The 19777-nt window shown below is 43.4% G+C and overlaps 1 protein-coding gene across 5 annotated transcripts in view; it reads left to right on the top strand.

Moving 5' to 3' along the window:
• Nucleotides 1-19777, top strand: part of GSDME (gasdermin E) — a 67975-nt gene that overhangs the window by 36382 nt on the left and 11816 nt on the right. For all 5 annotated transcript variants that reach the window (XR_003905084.1, XM_029930330.1, XM_029930321.1 and 2 more), the window contains exons 4-8: nt 240-411; nt 1980-2100; nt 6975-7136; nt 9132-9259; nt 11055-11250. Coding sequence is in view for 4 of the 5 variants with exons in the window: in XM_029930330.1 (XP_029786190.1) it covers nt 240-411; nt 1980-2100; nt 6975-7136; nt 9132-9259; nt 11055-11250 (779 nt within the window). In the remaining variant the exon portion in view is untranslated. The remainder of the gene's footprint in view (nt 1-239; nt 412-1979; nt 2101-6974; nt 7137-9131; nt 9260-11054; nt 11251-19777) is intronic.

Raw genomic sequence — 19777 nt, 5'->3', positions numbered from 1 at the left:
TAGGTAGGGAGTCCCCCGCCCCGGGGCGGCCTTTGGATGCCTGGAAGCTCCTGGGCGGCCTTGGGAAGGTGGAGTTCTGTCTTTCTGGGTGAACTGGCCCCTCTCTCATATCCAGGACAGAAGCGATGCTGGCGGTGACCTGTGTGCTCCTGAGCCGCCCGCTGTGTGAGACAGGATTCATGGGCTGCTTCCGTCTCCCCTGAGGCTCCAGGCTGCTCACGGCCCATTTTCCTTTGCAGAGCGATAAATCTGAGAAATCCTGTGCTGCAGCAGGTGCTGGAGAGGAAGCATGAAGTCCTGTGCGTCCTGACACAGAGGATCGTGACGACGCAGCAGTGTGTGATCTCGGAGCACGTCCAGGTGGAGGAGAGGTGCGGCGGCATGGTGGGGATCCAGACCAAGACCGTGCAGGTGCGCAGGGTGCGGGTCCGCTGCGCGGCGGGGTCAGGGGCCTTCTGGGCTTGTCTCTTCTGTTGTGAGCTGATAGAAATCCAACTCAAGTTGGCTTAAACAAGAAATAACACACTGACACATGCGGGGAAATCTGAGTTCAGTCGCTGCTAGAAGGGAAATCCGGAGAACAGGGTGTGCTGCCTCCCCGGGGGTGGGGCCCCTCTCAGTTGCTTTTCTTGTGGGGTGGCGGCTGCCTGCCTCCGTTCCTTCGGCTGCCACCCCAGAGGTGAGTGTGCTTCAGGACTGGCTCTCACCAGCCCTGCTGGTACCCATTTCTGAAGCAGACCCGGGTCTCGGTAGTAGGACCCTTGGAATGGCCATGCAGGATTGGGTCAGGTGCCTTCCCCGAAAGAACACTGGTCAAAGGAGCAGTGGTCAGGCTGATGCACAGAGAGCCGCCGGAGCCCCTCGGAGCCCAAGGTCTCAAAATGATTTCTTTGGAATCCCTTGCCTCAAATCCTTTGTGGACTGAGTTAGGGAAGGTAAAGAGCAGGACATGTGTCTGTACACACAAAAACAGATGCTTCTGGATGAAAATAGAGGCAGTCTTATTGCCAGGCTGATCCCTGAGCCAGTTCTAGACTTCTGTGGAACAGGAGGCTGTCAGCCCCGGACTACTTCCTCTGCTTGCCCTGGTGCCTGATGGCCTATTCTTAGAGACTTGCTTCTTGGAGTAACTGGCTTTTGCCAGAGGACCTGGGAAAGTTGGATTTGGAAGGAGGGGAGACAGAGGTTGGGTCTGGAGGTGGACTCTCCCTGGGGCCGGCTGGACAACAGTGAGGAGCGAGGGCCCTGCCGGTATTTCCGTCCCTGGTGACCCCACCACGGGCCCGGTGCCTGCCTGGGAATCAGGAAGCCGGCTGTCCTCACACCCACTGGGATCAAGTTGCTAAAAGGGGTCTCTGATCTCCAGTGTCAAGGCAGTGGTCCCCCCAGGCGGTCCCGGGAAGGTGTCATATGTGTAACAGGGTTAGAAGGACAGAGCTCTGCTGCCTGGCCACCTGGTGTCTCCTGCCAATCCTCCTCTCATCCCTGCAGCGCCTCCCCTGCGCTTGGTTAACAGCCACTGTGCCGTCTGCAGGGCTCTGGAAGGAGGCCCCTGGGGGGTCCTAACTCCTAGCGAGGTTCTCCCAGTCAGGCGTTCAGGACTGTCATTTTCCGGGCTGCCACAGTGGTGCCATAATCTTCCGTGAGGACAGGACAAGTTACCTTGTCTCATTTATCTTTAATCAATACTGTTGACCTAGCCTCACTATCCCCCACACCCTGGAACCTCACTTTTTTTGTCCCCACAAAATTTGGCCATTTACTTCCCGCGATGTGCATCACATCAGGAGGCCCACAGGGATCACGTCCTTATATCTGCCGGCTGGCTTCTCCTTCCCACTTGGTCCCTTGGGCGTTTGCTTGGGGTTTCTGTGTGCCAGGCCCTAGGCCGTCCGCAGTGGGGAGGCAGAGAGAAGCCGGGGGGGGGGGGGGGGGGGGGAGTCCGGGCGCATGGGGGCAGCCTGTGCTCTCACTCACAGGTGTCCGCGAAGGAGGACGGGAATGTCATCAAGGACACCAACGTGGTGCTGGAAATCCCAGCTCCGGCCACCATCGCCTATGGCATCATCGAGTTGTATGTGAAACCGGATGGCCAGTTCGGTGAGTGCCGCCTCCTGCCCGGGTGTTAGGGGAAAGGACGGGAAATGCGGGGATGGCCGGTGACAAGTGAGACAGGTGGGCTGCATGGGGAGGGCGTCCATGTGCATGCGCTTTCACCAGCACGGCTCAGGGTCCTCGATGTGGGTGTGCCATCAGGCAGACTGGGGTCGGCCCTGGGATCGGTCCGTGAGGCCTCAGGCAAGTTGTGGGTGTTGCTGACCCTTACCCCTCCGTCCCCGGAAGGGGAAAGGCAGTCCCTCGCAGAGCTGCGGTCAGAATTACATGCGATGAGGCATGTGAAGTACTCAGCACAGCAGTTCTTATCAGCTGTTAATAGTGCTATGACCGGCAGCATCCACCTTCCTTCCCCTAACATGAAGCCAGAAGTGCTTCACTCGACCTTGCTCTGCTGATCACCAGTGTGTTCAAAGCTGGGAGATCCTGGTCATCGCATCATTGGAAGAAAACAAGGACTTGAGCGTAGCTCGGGTTTGCTGGTCTTAGATGCTCATGGCCCCTTCCTCCTGCTGGTCCCGAGAAGAGATTGTGTTGAACCCAAGAAAACTGACCGCTTCTTGGGGACATGAGTGAATAAATGTAACATAAAATTTGACTCTTTAAGGTATGGCAATGTTATAGTTATGTTCGTAAAAAAGAGTCTTGTGTCTTAGAGATTTATACCGAAGTCTTCGCAGATGAAATGGGTAACGTGTCTGTGGATTGCTTCACAAACAGTCCTGGTGGAGTGTAAAGGGTGTGTGCGTGGGGCCGGGAGAGGTGAAGAACCGCTGTGGAAGCTGGTCGGTGGGATGTGGAGGTTCATCATGCTGCGCTATGCTTGTGCCCTTTCACGTTTTCCATAACGAAAAGTTTAAAACGTGTGCCCTGCCTGAGACACCATGTACATCTCTTGCTGTCCCCTGTTGTCCCGCTGCTTCTCTGAAGTGGCCGGTTAGGGAAGAGGAAGTTGTCCAGGAGGCAGCTCTTTGTGTGCACGTGGCCCACACAAGTTAACCATGGCAGTGAGCCGCAAGGACAGGCACTTGGAACACTGACTGTCCGCACCCGACAGTCACAGCTCCTGGGCGTGTGAGGAGCCGAAGAGGCGCCTGAGGCCCAGAATGCAATGGCAGATTCTGCTTTCGTTTCACAGGTGGAGCAGCCTGCATTTCAGGGAGGTGACACAGAGTGAGGGTGTCAGGTTTTTAGTTGTTCTACAGAGGTTCCTTGGGGATGCATGAGTATCAGAAATACCAAGAATTGTGACCTACAGGCTTCAGCCGTGGTTCCAAATTTGTGTCCTCACTGGCATTGTTATGTGTTTATTCCGTCTCTTTGGAGGACTTCTGCTTGAACAAGGTTGTCGCTCCTGGTTTTGATATCAGCACGTGACCGCATGCACTTTGACTCCAGCCTGGTTATCCTGTCCAGATGGATGGACTGGTAGTCAGGGGGTCATGTTTATAAGCCTTGGGAAAGCTCAGCCTGCACCGAGGATGCCCATGCGTGCTCTCAGGACCTCTGTTGGCCAGGGACCGGGCTGGGGCTACCACTCCAGGCTGTGGGGCCTGTGGAGATCCCCTTCCTGTGTCTCCGAGGAGGTGGCAGCACCCTACCCTGCTTGCAGCTCTGGTGGGTCACCTGTCACTCCTGCAGAGGGCCTCTCTTTTCTCAGACAGGGTTTGGAAGACACAGCCTTGTTTGGCTGGCTCTTCTGTTTGCATTTCAATTTCCAGCCTTTTATCTTGGCTGGCTTCTGCTGTCTTTGAAAATAAACTTCTCTTTGTGCTGTTGAGAAAAGGTGCCCAGGGGGACTTGGGGAGGTTCTTTTGGCTCACTTGCTGCCCGCCCCGGCCTAGGAGGCCTCGCTGCGTTGCCCTTTCCCATTGCTGACTGCCATGCCTGTGCAGCCTGGTGGTCAGGCCGACATTCTGTGTGGCTCCTGGCTTGATTGTTATGCCTGTTCTGCTCCCCGCTCTTCCCCATCTGTGTGCCCCAGAATATTCTGATCTGGCTTCATAAACATACACTTGCAGGGCCAGAAGGGCCCTTAAGAGGCTGTCTGATGTCTCCTCCCCCCCTTCTGGGGGGTTGGAATACATTGGACGAGGATCCTGTTTGTCCTCTGAAACTTTAAGTGGAGGCTGACTCCTCTGTGTCCCTTGTGGAAGGCATCCTGTGGCCTGTCCTAGCTGAGATTCTCTAAGCCATGACCCCTTCCTTCACCAATAGCATTTCCCTTATAGCCAATCTGAAACATCATTTTATGGTTTTGAACTTTAGCCTTGCACTTTGTACAGTGAGGCATTATGCCAGTGTCCTTCCAGTGCATTCTTCTGACTGGATGCCCTGTGGACGTGAACCTGTGTCCGGACTTGGCCTTGGTCAGTGTACTTGTCTGCAGGTCTACTGGCCCCAGTAGTACCTCCCCACCAGGCCCTGCCACACACTCTTAATTGGCTCCCCTGCGTCTCTGAACCTTTCCGCATCTGTTCCATCCTAGCATAGCTAATATGATTCTTTAAAAATAAAAACGTGGTCATTTCATTCACACACCTGCTTAAACACCCTTCAAGGGCTCCCTTTGTCCCGAGACAAAGTCTGCACTTCAGGTACATTGTAGTCCAGCCTTCCGGCTAATCTCCAGATGCTGCTGATGCAGCCATCTGGCCAGTTAGCCCAGCGTCTGCGAACACTCCTCTCACGCTTATTCCAGAGCCCCACGACTGCCTGCATGCTCTCTGCCTCTTCGCCCGGCTAATTCCTACCGAAACTCTAGGAGGCTCCTTAGCCACTGCTTCATTCAAGAAACTTTTCCTGGTTCTCTCTCTGCTCTTGCCATTTTAGCTTCAGGGACCTGTCCACCTCCTCCAGCACCACCTATGCTATGCCTGTTCCCACTTGGGACATACTTGTTGCTGAGGCCTGGAGTGTAGTCATTTCATGTCACTGGCTCCTGGGACATTGCCCAACACTGAAAAAAATTAAAGAATTGGCAGTGTCTTTAGCGACTTGAGCATGTGTATAAGCAAGAGTGGTGCCGGTACCTTAGACTCCTAAATTACGAGCCGGGGGGGCCTGCCCAGCTCTTGGCAGGGTTTGAGCCTATGTTAATTGTCATGGTGGCTGTTCTGGGTGCACATAGTTAACACCTGAAGGCTGGGTCACATTCATCTGCCTCGGTGCCTAGTGCCAAGCACAACAAACCAGGGATGCCCCCAGATGCTCAGTGAGTGTGGGTCAGTTGAGTGCATAAATGAAGGATTGTTTCATTCGTCTTTAGACAGCCATTTTGTCTTTGTCATTAGTACCCACAAGCAAGGAAAAATATGTGCTAGTCCACTTTCTTATTCTCATGCCATCCGCTTTCTTATTCTGTAGCCTGTGCTTAACTACACAAATGATTAAATAGAAGCATAAGGAGCACCTGGGTGCCTCAGTTGGTTAAGTGTCCAACTTTGGCTCAGGTCATGATCTCATGGCTTGTGGGTTCGAGTCCCATGTCAGGCTCTGTGCTGACAGCTCAGAGCATGGAGCCTGCTTCGGATTTTGTGTCTCCCTTTCTCTTTGCCCCTTCCCCACTCTCACTCTTACATGTTCTCTCTCTCTCTCAAAAATAAACACTAAAATAATTCAAATAGAAACATAAAAAGAACCCTAATTCATGAGTGCACTTGCTATTTTTGCTTATTAAGGACATAACTATTAAGGACATAACATAATAACTGTTAGGTTCTTAAATATGGACATATTTAAGGAAACATTATTTAAAAAAACTTATTATGGAAAAGTTATACATGTTCAAAAGTAGAGATAATAATACTATGAATTCCCATGTACCAGCTTTAAGAACTGGGGTGATTCATGTTGCATCTATAACTTGGTCACCTCCCTCCACTCCACTCAATTATTTCAACACAAATCCTAGGCATTGTATTGTTCTGTCTATAAATATTTCAGTATACCTGAAGATAAGGCTTTTATTTTTTTACAAAAATACTAGTTTTGATGTTATATAGATTTATGGAGACTGTATTTATTTGTGACTGGTCTTTTCATTCAATGTAAGATTCATTCATACAATTGCAGAAATCAGAAATCCACTTTTAATTGTTGAGTATTATTTTATTTATTAATGAAGAGAAGACAAGACTTGAAAACTAAAACCACATACCACTCATACTTAAATATATTGTCAAATACTTTAATGTCATAAGTTCAATCAAATCAAATGTAATAATCAAATTTAAATTTTTTGTTTCAAACATGGTGAGTTATTTATGATTTGGTTTTATTAAAAAGAAAACCACTAGGGGCACCTGGGTGGCTCAGTTGGTTAAGAGTCTGACTTTGGTTCAGGTCATGATCTCACAGTTCATGAGTTCAAACCCCGTGTTGGGCTCTGTGCTGACAGCATAGAGCCTGGAGCCTGCTTTGGAATCTTTGTCTCCCTCTCTCTCTGCCCTCCCCTTGCTCACTCACTCTCTCTCTCTCTCAAAAATAAACATTAAAAAAAAGCCACTGGCCCAAAATGGTGTCATTTTAAAATTTACTCAGTTAAATCTTTGTTATTTAACAGTTTGTTCAAATCCAGCTAAGGAAATACTTCTGATGTTGGACAGATTGCTTCCTACCCATTCAAGAGGGGACACACTAGAGAACTTTATGTTGAGAACGACCGTTTCTCCTGTATTGGTAGTGAGTCGCTGAGTTTTCCTCATAGTGTAATGTGTACCAAGTGGGTTTATAGGGTCAGACAGTGGATGTGTCCCCCCTCAGCCACCGCTTCTCTGTTAAGTTAACCTGGGTTTGAGATGTGCCAACAAGGTCCTGCTGACCCTATGCCTGGCTTGTCCTTTTCTCCCACATGACAGAATTCTGCCTCCTACAAGGGAAGCATGGTGGCTTCGAGCTTGAAAGACGAGACTCTGTCTTCGTGGACCCTCTGCCCTTTCAAGAGTTTCCATTTGGGGACCTCCCAGATGCTGGGCCGGGACCATCTGCCCTGGATTGGCCGTTGAGTGTTTTAAAACAAGGTATTGCCAGCAGGGTGAGGTGTGGTAAGCTGATGCTACTTTAGCACTGCACTTGAGGCGCGAGGTGGTCTTCAGGAGCGATGACTCCTCAGCGACCTAATGGAGAACATCTGAGAACAGAGGGGACAGTGCTTCCAAGTCGGACCTAGTCCACTCAGCAGGATGCACCTCTGTGGAATCTCAGGGAACCTTGGGTCTTCCATGCTATGTTTTGAGGAAGGGATGGAAGACCTTGAGGAGTGAGAGTCTGGGGTTCGGCATTTTCTTTCATTTTATCCATAGAAACCTTGCAGACTATTAAAAGTAGCTAGTCAGTGGCAGAGAGAGAGATCCCAAATTCTGCTTTTGTTTCATTATATTCCAGCCTTCACTGCCAACACAGGCAAGGCTTTCATCAGCATTGCAAAATGCTCTCTTGGGGGCTCTTTATCCATGTGGCTTGAAGCCCTGCATCCTGTGAGGAGGAGGGAGTACCTGTGACTTGCCTGTGGCAATTGCTTTTATAACTCATAGCATTTTGTGTTTAAAAAAGTTGGCTTTTCTTGTGGTGTGGGCAGGCGGGGGCGGGGGGAATGCAGTATGTAGCAGAAGAGAAAATGGACGAAGAAAAGGGAAAACAAATAACTGGGTAAGAACTTGGTAAAAAGAGCTAGAAGCAGCTCGGAATGATCTGGCTGGGAGGATAGGAAGACTCATCTCTGGGGCTTCAGGGTGTCCCAGACTAGAAGATATTGCTCTTTCTGTAGCAAAAGCATCAGTGTTGGAAGAAATGGCAGGGAAGGCCCACTCTTAGGGTAGGGCTCTCCCATCTCGCAGGGCTGCAGGCCACTCCTCCGCCTCTTTGAGGTGGACAGTTGAGTCTGACTTCCAGTTGCCATTGAAGCATGGCTGTAGGTTAGGACAAAACAGAGTGTCCCTGCAACCATGGACTGTCCTCCAGGGAAGGGGCAAGACTGTTCATGGTTGCATCTTCCTTATCATTTCCTTTCCTCCCAGTCCACCCTGTCAGTTGGCCATTCAAGTTGGCCTGAGTGGAGTAGGGTGGGGGCCAGCCTGGCCTTTGTGCCCTTGGACCTTAAACCAACCAGGAAAGCTCTTTTCTCCAGGCTGGCCTGGCAAAGATCTAGCTGCATTTATAGGGAAGTTTTTAATGGGTCAATGACTGACGTGACCTGTTCCTCCCCATAGGGCTCTCTAACCACTGTGTGCTGGATTGCCGTCGGCAGGGGAAGTGCATTATGTATTAGTATGAAACAGTTTTACCAAATATTGTTTTTAAATCCCCACTGGGCTTAGTTTACTAGACGTGTTTAAATGTCTTTTAAAAAAATACAGAAAAGATTTTAAGGAGAGAGCCTCAAGCATCCTGCAGAAGCTGTGTAACCAGCCAGTGGGCCTGTGCACCTGCTCGTTCTCCAGGGTGGTTGAAGAATAATGAATGGGAAAAAATGGAATGACTGGTGTTTGCCATAAAAATTGGATGACAGACTCTTTGAAAAGCAAGTATTAAATATTAAAGGATAAAAATATACATGGTATTAAAAGAAAGGACATGGAAAATAATGGACTTTGGAATCTGCATGGCTGGAAAGCCCTGTAAACGTACTGAGTGATGGTTAGTAATTCAGCCTTGGTAATTTACTTCTGTAAAAATCATGCTAACAAGGAGTCTAAATAATTAGACTTTTCCAGAAAGTAGACTTACTGTTTAGTGAGTCCTCAGAAAAAACAAAGTCTGAAACACATCTGGTGGCCTTCTTTTCTCTTTTTGTCCCCCTTCTTTCTTTTTGCAGTAGTGTAAGTGGTTATTGAAAAACACTCAGGGTGGTATCTAACCTGATGTTCTTTGCTTCCTAGTTCCATGACTGCCTGTGTTACTTGCATGTGTCTTTCAAAGAACTGAGGACAATTACTATAAAAAACAAAGGTTGCTGTCCCTTGTTCTAAGACATACACGGCAGTCACGATGCTGGGTGTGCTCTGCTGTTTTCACAGCGACTCTGCTCTTGGAGAGGAATTTCCATCCGTTTGTGGAGCTGCCAGAACAGGAACAGACAGCACTTAGCAACATCCTCCAGGCGATCCTGTTTGATGAAGAATTGCTTGTGGTCCTGGAACAAGTGGTAAGACCAGAGACCTCTGGAGGCAGTGTTTCTACCTGGGTTTTCGGGAGATGTAGACAGGCTGGACCTCTTGGGATGAGGCTGTGAGCGGGGATAAAATTGCATCTAAATTTCCTCACTTCCTTTAAACCTTAAGGCTTCTTTTTTCCTTACTCTCAGGTCCTTAGTTTTCTAACTTCAGAAAGGTAGCTGATGTTAAGAATCGAAGTGTAGATTGGTTCCCTCGGGCTGTCGTAGCAAATTACTACAAACTCTCTTAGAGTTCTGGAGGCCAGAAGTCTGGAGCTGAGAAGTCAGCAGGGTCATGCTTACCCCAGGATCTAGGGGAGGATGCTTCCTTGACTCTTTAAGCTTCTTGTGGCTCCTGAAGCTCCTTGGCTAGTGGCCACACTGTCCCAGTCTCTACTGTGTCTTCCTATGCCCCTATCTTCTGTGTTGATGTCTTCTCCTTCTTCTCCTTTTCTGTCTCTTAAAGGACACTCACCATTGGATATTGGGCCCATTCCAAACTACAAGCATCTCATCTTGAGGTCCATATTTTAATTATATCTGCAAAGACTCTAATTCCAAATAAGGTCAAACTCTAAAGTTCCAGGTGAACATATATTTTGGGGGCCTCTGTTCAACCCCACTACAGGGGGGCTATGTGGTAGAGTCCAATAAATCAACTTAATAGAATAAGTCAACTTTATTTAGAAGATTGAAAAGCAGGCCATTTTTGGTTTGTTTGGTTTTTTTGTTTTTGCAGTAGCATCAGCAGGATTTTTGGGGAAGTTGAGTTCCTCAACTATTAGTTGTACAAAAGGTAAAGGACAAACCACCTGGAAACCTGCCAGACTTTGTACTCTCCTTCCTTAAGGGGGATTGAGCAGGTAATTTATATGATAGGGTTTTTTCTTTCTTTCCTTTTTTCTATTATTCAAGAGATTTTGAAAACTGATTTTCTGATTCAATGCTTTCATGGTATCCAGGAGAGCATTCTTGTTATTTTCCCCTCTTGAAATTGGACTGTACCAAAAGAGCTTGGCCACCAGTGGGGGACCCTACACTTGTAGAAATAGTCCAACAGTCCAAGACATCTGGGTGTTTTGGACAATGCACAGCTCAGAGGAGGGTGTGCTAGCCCCAGGGAGAACACACAGGTTTCAAAAAGCCCCCTGACTTATACTTCCTAGAATAGCTCCTTCCAAGAGGGAAATACCAGACCAGTAGTACCCTTTCAAAGGAACATCAGGTGCCCTGTCAAGTGCAGGAGAAGCAAGCTGCTCAGGTAGTGGGGGCCAGTGGAGTCTTCTGTGAATGCATCTGATGTGGAGGTGATGATGGAGGGGAGCTCACTCCTCACTGGCAGGGCCATCCGCCTCCCAGCAGGCCCCGTGCTGATGAATAAGGCTGCCCTGGGTCTAGCTGGGAATGTGGGTGGGGGCTTCTGTGCCAAGGTTAAAGCTGGATGATCGTGATGGGAAAATGTTTTCATGTTCTCCTCCTCAGTTCTGCATATAGTCACTTGTTCCCGGTACAACCTGACAGACCCTGCCCTGTCCTGGAAGGTTTTAGCCATAGTTTCTGCATCTGTCTTACCCTTGCTATGAAAGAATAGTACCTGGGCAATGGTGTTTACTCTCTTCTTGTGAGGAACTCTAACCTGGCAGATTAGTAATTTAAAAACAGAAAACATTGCAGGCTTTTGCTTTACTGGGGAGATAGTGGAAGGGCAAGGGGTTGCGTGTCATGGGGCAGAGGCCCAGCTTGGCCTTTGGCTTTATGACATGTCTCTTTTCTCTTCTTCCTGCAGTGTGAGGACGTGGTCAGTGGCCTGTCACCTCAAAAGGCAATACTGGGGGAGCTGAAGCCCCCACAGCAGCAGGACCTCATGGCTTTCCTGTGTCTGGTGGGGTACAGACTACAGGGCAAGTGTCCAGGCCCAGAGGATGCAGTCAGCAACCAGAAGCTCTTTTCTACAGCCTACTTCTTGGTCAGTGCACTAGCAGGTATGGAAAGAGAAAGAACTGCTGTTGAAGCTTTGAAATTGCTTTGCTTACTGTTGTGGAAGCTTTGGTAAATATGGTTCCCTCCCGTACAGCAGTACAGGGAGGGTAAGTGGAAGGCTGAGGAAGTGTGTATCATTGCCATGAAAAGTCATAGATTTGAGAGTGATGCCAGCTTCCTCTACTCTTTCTCTTCCAAAGAGGGCTGTCTGCGGGTACATCTCCTCAGCAGCACAGGAAAGCATCTCCTCAAACACAGCCTGTGATTTGCGCTTGAGCCCTGACACTGCTGCGTGGCAGTGGCTTCGATATGCCTACTGCTTTTTCCTCTGTTTTGGTACTTCTCATCCTCCTTGCAGATTTACTGGCTACCTTGTATACACTTGGGCAGGGAGACTGTGGGGAGTATCCTGGTGCACTAGGGTGCTGGGCCCAGCAGCAGCACAGCTTCCGTGCTGGTCCTGGGCTGGCCCTCCGGAGGTATGGCGGTGCAGCGATTATCTAGCAATGGACCCCGCCCTGCCACTCCTCCATCACTCCCCTCCAGCATTCACCATGCCAGAAGGTCTCGGGTACCAGATGGTAGTCATCCTGTGTGAGGAGGCTGGGCTTCCAGTTCCTTCTTGGGAAGGCAAGACCTGGCACAGCTGCCCAGGATCTCTGTCCCCACAACTTCCTTTCATGATAATATTAGTTGAGGTGTTGACTTCCTGATGCATTCATGGCTACTTCCCAGCACCACAAAGAGAGGCCAAGGAGATTATGAGTTTTTAAAAAATTAATCAGGATCGCTCTTTCCAGCTCTACATGCTGATGAATATATGCTCTAAGTCATGGATACAAGTTTTAGCTAGGACAGAACATAAGGTAGAGGCCCGTGGAACACCACTGGAGACACTTCCTCCCTGATGTTAACATCAGTGTACTTACTTGAGTCTTTCAATATAGTCATTCTTTTAGGGGCTAATCTACTGGCCAGAGTTTCCCAGTTTGTGAAGGATCTTTTTTTCATATGTCCTACCACTTATTGAAATATTTCTATCAATAGCCTAGTTCATTGATGTGAAATATGCAGTATGTGGCTGAACTTCACGGTCCTGTGCTCCTTGAAACCTGGACAGTTTCAAATTCTCTGCAGCCTTGCACATAGGCAGCCCCTGGGTGTTGATATATAACCTGAGAGTTGCTGTTTCTGGGTTGGAAGCTTAGGGGTAATCAAATCTTTAAATGCAGCTGAAAATATCTAGTCAATTTTTGAACCAACAACACTCTTTTGCATCTCTCTGAATTGATCTCATTTACATGTCAGTCACTGCAAAGGTCAGATCAGCTCTTTCATTGTAAAGCTCTTCTGTTATGCTCTTGCTAATCCTCAGCCCTTCTGAATTGATCTTTCCTTCTTATGAAAATAGTCTTTTCTCTTTAGAACGTGGGGAAAGTGCTAGAACAGAAAATGGCCTCTCCTTGAGTCCTATCTGCAGTTTTCTAAATAATACCAGTTACTGGCTTTATAGTGTCTAACTTTAAAAAACTGAGATAAAATAGATGTAGAAGAACATCATATTAATTTCTGGTGTGCAACATGATTCCACATTTGTATACTTCGCAAAATGATCACAACAGTATGTCTAGTTAATATCCATCACCATACATAGTTATAATTTTTATTTTTACAATTCTTCATATTAGAATTTTTAACACACGTAGCAACTTTCAAATATACAGTACAGCATTCTTAACTTAGATATCATGCTGTATATTACATCCTCATGACTTACTTTTTAAATAGCTGGAAGTTCGTACTTGTAACCATATTCATCCATCTCTATCCTCCCAACCCCCTGCTTCTGTCAACTCTCACTCTGTTCTCTGTATCTATGAACATTATGTATATATATATATATATAAAATGAGCTATATGAGATCATATATGTATTTGTTCTCTGACTTTTCACTTAGCATAATGTCCTCAGGGTCCATCCATGTTGTAACAAATGACAAGATCCTCTTCCTTTCTTTCCTTTTTAATGGCTGAATAATATTCCACTGTATATACATACCATGTTTTCTTTATCCATTTATCCATCAGTGGACACTTAGGTCGCTTCCATATCTTACTTTGAGTAATGCTGCAAAGAATGTGGGAGTGCATATATACATTTTGTGTTAGTGTTTTTATTTTCTTCAGATAAATACCCAGAAGTGAAATTGTTAGATCATAGGGCATTTTTATTTTTAATTTTTTGAGAAACCTCCACACTGCTTTCCACAGTGGCTGCACCAGTTAATATTCCCACCAACAGTGCAAAAGGATTTCCTTTTTTCCATAACCTCACCAACACCTGTTATTTCTTGTCTTTTTGAAAACTAGCCATTCTAACAGATGTGAGGTGATACCTCATTGTGATTCTGACTTGTGTTTCTCTGATGACTAGTGACATTGAGCACCTATTCATGTACCTATTGGCCATCTGTAAGTCTTTGGAAAAGTGTCTATTTAGATCTTCTATTCATTTTCAATCAGATTTTGTTCTGTTTGTTTGCTGTTGAGTTTTTTTTCTGTTGAGTTCTTTATATATTTTGGATATTAACACCTTATCAGAATTATCTCTATAATAAATATTTTTTTCTATTTGGTAGGTTTCCATTGAGTTTTGTTGATGGTGTCCTTTGCTGTGCAGAAGTTCTTTGGTTTGATGCAGTCCTAGTTATTTCTGGTTTTGTTGCCTTTGGTCTGGCAGTAATTTTTTTGGATTTGACACAAAATGCAATCTGAATGGGCTTCTTACCATTGTTTTCTACTAGGATTTTTATGATTTGGGGGCTTATATTCAAATCTTAGGTCCATTTTGTGTTAAATTTTGTGTATGGTGTAAGATAGTGATCACCCCCATTCCTTTGCATGTGGCTGTTCAATGTTTCCAATACCATGTACTAAAGAGACTATCCTCTCCCCCATATATTTTTGGCTCCTGTCATAAATTAATGGACCATATATTCGTGGATTATTTCTGTGCTCTCTATTCTGTTTCATTGATCCATAGGTGGTTTTATGCCAGTACTATACTGTTTTGGTATAGTTTTAGGTTTATAATATAGTTTGAAATAAGACAGTGTGATACCTCCAGCTTTATTCTTCCTTCTCAAGATTGCCTTGGCCATTTGCATCTTTTGTGATTCCATACAGATTTTAGAATTGTTTGTTCTATTTCTGTGAAAAATGCTATTGGAATTTTGATAGAGATTGCACTGAAACTGTACATTGCTTTGGCTAGTAAGGACATTTTAACAATATTAATCCATATAATTTATAAGCATAGACAATCTTTCTATTTGTGTCTTCTTCAGTTTCCTTGATCAGTGTTCTATGGTTTCCAGTGTACAGATCTTTCACTTCCTTTCACTAAATTTATTCCTAGGCATTTTATTCTTTTTGATGTAATTATAAATGGGATTTTCTTAGTTTCTCTTCTGATTATTTATTAGTATATAGAATGCAACAGTTTTGTATATTGATTTTATATCCTATAACTTGTCTGAACTTATTTGTTCTAATAGTTTTTTGGTAGTCTTTAGGGTTTTCTATATATAGTATCATGTCATAGCAAATAGTGATAATTTTATTTTTTCCTTTCCAAGTTGGATGTGTTATATTTCCTTTGCTTGCCTAATCACTCTGGGTAGAATTTCCAGTACTATATGATAAAAGTGGTGAGAGTGAGCATCCTTGTCTTGTTTCTGATCTTAGAGGAAAAGCTATCTACTTTTCACCATTAAGTACAGTGTTAGACGTGAGCTTGTCATATAGGTCTTTTTTATGTTGAGGTATATTGCTTCTATACTTTATTGACAGTTATTTTTTTATCATAAAAGGATGTTGAATTTTGTCAAATGCTTTTTCTGCATCTATTGAGGTGATCACATGATTCTTACTCTTCATTTTGTTAATGTGTTGTATCATGTTGATTAATTTGTGGAAGTTTAACCATCCTTGTATCCCTGCAATAAATCCTGTTCGATCATGGTGCATGAGCTTCTTAATGTATGTTAAATTCAGCTTATGAATATTTTATTGAGGATTTTTGCATCTATGTTCATCAAGGATATTGGTCTGTAATTTTCTTCTGGCCTCCTTGTCTGGCTTTACTATCATGGTAATAATGGCCTTGAAAATAGAGTTTCCAAGATTTTGTAAAGGATTATTATTAATTTGTCCTTAAATGTTTCATGGAATTCACCTGTGAAGCCATCTGGTCTGGAACTTTTGTTTGTTAGGAGACTTTTGGTTACTGACTCAATGTTCTTACTCATAATCAGCCTGTTGAGATTTTCTATTTCTTCCTGATTCTGTCTTGGTAGGTTGTATATTTGTAGGAATTCATCCATTTATTCTAGGTTATCCAATTTGTTGGTGTATAGTTGTTCATAGTAGTTTCTCAAAATTCTTTGTATTTCTGTGGTATCAATTGTAATTTTTCTTTTATTTCTGTTTGTATTTATTTAAGTCTTCTCTTTTTCATGGTGAGTCTAGTTAAAGGTTGATCAGTTTTATCTTTTCCAAGAACTAGCTTTTCATTGTATTGGTCTTTTTAGTCTCTATTTCATTTATTTCCACTCTCATTTTTGCTATTTTCTTATACTAAGCTTGGGTTAAATTTATTCTTACCTTAATTCCTGCAGGTATAAAGTTAGGTTGTGTATTTGAGATTTTTCTTATTTCTTAAGGTAGGCAATTATTGCTATGAACTTCCCTCTTAGAACTGCCTTTACTGCATCTCAAACTACTTTTTGATTTCTCTTTTATTTCACTCATTGATCATTCAGTAGCACTTTGATGTCTACACATCTGTGACTTTTCCAGTTTTATTCTGTGAGTCAGTTTTAGCTTTATACTGCTGAAATCCTATTAAGCATCTTTTCCAATCACAGGCCTCTTAAATGTATTAAGACTTGTCTTGTGGTAGAACACGTACTCTATGTCAGGGAATGTTCTGTATGTATCTGTTAAGTCCATCTGGTCTGATGTTTCCCTACTGATATTCTGTCAGGATGATCTATCTCTGGTATGTGGGGTATTAAGTCCCTTACTATTATTGGGTTGCTTTGTATTTCTTTATGTCTGTTAATATTTCCTTGATATATTTAGGAGCCTCTCTGTTGGGTGCATAAATATTTATGAGAATTATATTTTCTTGTATTGACCTCTTTATCATTGTATAATGTACTTTGTCTCTTATAGTCTTTCAAGTCTATTTTGTTTGATAGAAGTTTAGCTATGCCAGCTTTCTTCTGGTTTCCATTTAGATGGAATAACTTTTACCACTTTTCAGTCTGTCTTTGCATCTTAAGAGAGTCTCTTAAAGGCAGCATATAGATGGGTCTTTTTAAAAAGCCCATTCAGCCACTTTATATCTTTAGACTAGAGAATTTAGTCCATTTATAATTAAACTAGTTATTAATAGGTACATACTTATAGCTATTAAAAATATTTTGTGGCTGTCTTGTAGTTCTTTGTTCCTTTCTTCTCTTGCTTTCCCTTTGTGATTTGATGATTTTCTGTAGTTGTATACTTAGATTCCATCCTCTTTGTGAACATAGGTTCACTTTGCAGTTACTGTGATGCTTACATATGACAACTTATTTTATAATAGTCTATTTTAAGTTGGTAACTACTAAAGTTTGAATGTCTTCTAAAGCTCTACCTTTTTACTACCCCGTCTTTTTATCTTGCATATTCCGTAACAAATTATTGTATTTTTACTACTATTTAGCAATAAAAGTTAAAAAAAATTTAATTTCAGTATAGTTAACATATAGTGTTATATTAGCTTCAGGTGTACAATATAGTGATTTAACAGTTCTATACATTACTTAGTGCACTTCTTACTATTTAATACCCATCACCTATTTGACATCCCTCCCACACCTACCTCCCCTTTGGTGATAGCCATTTTATTCATTCTCTGTAGCTGAGAGTTGGCTTCTTGGTTTATCTCTCATTTTTTATTTCCCTTTGCTCATTGGTTTTGTTATTAAATTCCACATACAAGTGAAATCATACGGTATTTGTCTTTTTCTGACTGAATTCACTTAGCATAATACTCTCTAATCCATCCATGTTATTGCAAATGGCAAGATTTCATTCCTTTTTATTGCTAAATAAAATTCCGTTGTATACTTATGCCATATCTTCTTCATACACTCATTAGTGAACGTTTGGTCTCTTACCATAATTTGACTACTGTTGATAATGCTGCTATAAATATAGGGGTGCATGCATCCTTCTGAATTGCTGCTTTTGTTTTCTTCGGGTAAATACTCAATAATGCAATTCCTGGATTGAAGGGTAGTTCTATTTTTAACTTTTTGAGCAACCTCTATACTTTTTCCCACAGTGGCTGCTCCAGGTGGTAGTCCCACTAACAGTGCAAGAGGGTTTGCTTTTCTCCACATCCTTGCCAACACCTGTTATTTCTTATGCTGTTGATTTTAGCTATTCTGACAGGTGTGAGGTGATACATCATTGTAGTTTTGATTTTCATTTCCCTGATGATGATGACTGGTGTTCAGCATCTTTTCATGTGTCTATTGGCATCTGTATTTCTTCTTTGGAGAAATGTCTGTTCCTTTTTCCTGCCCATATAAAAAAACTGGATTATTTGTTTTTTGGGTGGTGAGTTATGTAAGTTCTTTATAAACTTTGGATAGTATCTCTTTATCAGAGATGTAATTGAAAATATCTTCTTCATTTAGTAGGTTCCCTTTTAGTTATGTTTTTCTTCACTGTGCAGAAGCTTTTTATTTTGATATAGTGCTGACAGCTTCCTTGCCTTAGGAGACATATCTAGAAAAAGTTAGTATGGCCAATGTTAAATAAGTGACTACCTGTTCTAGCTATTTTTTGTTTTTTATGGATTTAGGTATTACATTTAGCTCCTGAATCCATTTTGAGTTTATTTTTGTGTAATAAAGTGGTCCAGTTTTCCCAGCACCATTTGTTGAAGAGATTGTCTTTTTCCCATTGGATGTTCCTTCCTGCCTTGTTGAAGAATAATTGACCATGTAATTGTGGGCTTATTTCTGGGTTTTCTCTTCTGGTTCATTGATAAGTTTATGTCTGTTTTTGTGCCAGGGCCATCCTGTTTTGATTATTACAATATAACTTGAAGTCCAGAATTCTGATGCCTCCAGCTTTGTTTTTGTTTTTCAAGATTACCTTGGCTATTCAGAGTCCTTTTTGGTTCCATACAAATATTAGGATTGTTTGTTCTAGTTCTGTAAAAAATGCTGTTGAAATTTTGATAGGGATTGCTTTGGGTAGTATAGACATTTTAACGATATTTGTTCTTCCGATTCATGAGCATGGGATATCTTTTCATTTCTTTATATTGTCCTCAATTTCTTTCATTACTGTCATAGTTTTCAGAGTACAATCATTCATAATTTGTGTAGGTTTATTCCTAGGTACCTTATTTTTGGTGCAATAGTAAATGGGATTGTTCTCTTAATTTCTCTTTCTGCTGCATTATTGATATATAGAAATGCAACAGATTTCTGTACATTGATTTTGTATCTTGCCACTTCACTGAATTTGTCAGTTCTAGTTTTTAAATATTTTAATGTTTATTTTTGAGAGAGACAGACAGAGTATGAATGAGGGAGGGGCAGAGAGAAAGACTCAGAATCTGAAACAGGTTCCAGGCTCTGAGCTGTCAGCACAGAGCCTAACGTGGCGCTCGAACTCATGAGCCTTGAGATTATGACCTGAGCTGAAGTCTGATGCTCAACTGACTGAGGAACCCTGGCACTCCTATCAGTTCTAGGTTTTTGATGGGAGCTTTTTTGGGTTTTCTACATATAGTATCATGTCATCTGCAAAGAGTGAAAGTTTGACTTTTTCCTCACCAATTTGAATGCCTTTTTTTTTTTTATTGTTGTCTGATGGCTATGGCTTTTAGTACTATATGTTGAATAAAAGTGGTGAGAGTGGACATCCTTATCCTGACCTTAGGGGAAAGACTCTGTCCTCATTGAGGATGATGTCAGCTGTGGGTTTTTCATAAATGGCTTTTAATTATGTTGAGATATGTTTCCTCTAAACCTACTTTGTTGAGGGTTATTATGATGAATGGATGCTGTATTTTGCCAAATGCTTTTCCAGTGTCTATTAAAATGATAATATGGTTCTTATCCTTTCTTTTATTTAAATAAAATTTTTAATTGTTTTTGAGAGACAGAGTGTGACTAGGAGAGGGAGACACAGAATCTGAAGCAGGCTCCAGGCGCTGAACTATCAGCACAGAGCCAGATGTGGGGCTCAAACTCACGAATCATACATTTGTGGGCCCAGCTCTGGATTCTCTATTCTATTCCATTGGTCTATGTGTCTGTTTTTGTGCCAATACCATACTGTCTTGATGATGACAGCTTTGTAGTAGAGGCTAAAGTCTGGGATTGTGATGCCTCCCGTTTTGGTTTTCTTCTTCAATATAACTTTGGCTAAACGGGGTCTTTTGTGGTTCCATATGAA

The sequence above is a fragment of the Suricata suricatta genome, chromosome 2 (assembly GCF_006229205.1).
Source record: "Suricata suricatta isolate VVHF042 chromosome 2, meerkat_22Aug2017_6uvM2_HiC, whole genome shotgun sequence".
Classification (NCBI taxonomy): Eukaryota; Metazoa; Chordata; class Mammalia; order Carnivora; family Herpestidae; genus Suricata; species Suricata suricatta.
The sequence above is the reverse complement of the archived record's forward strand: the minus strand, read 5'-3'. Positions and strand labels throughout refer to the sequence as shown.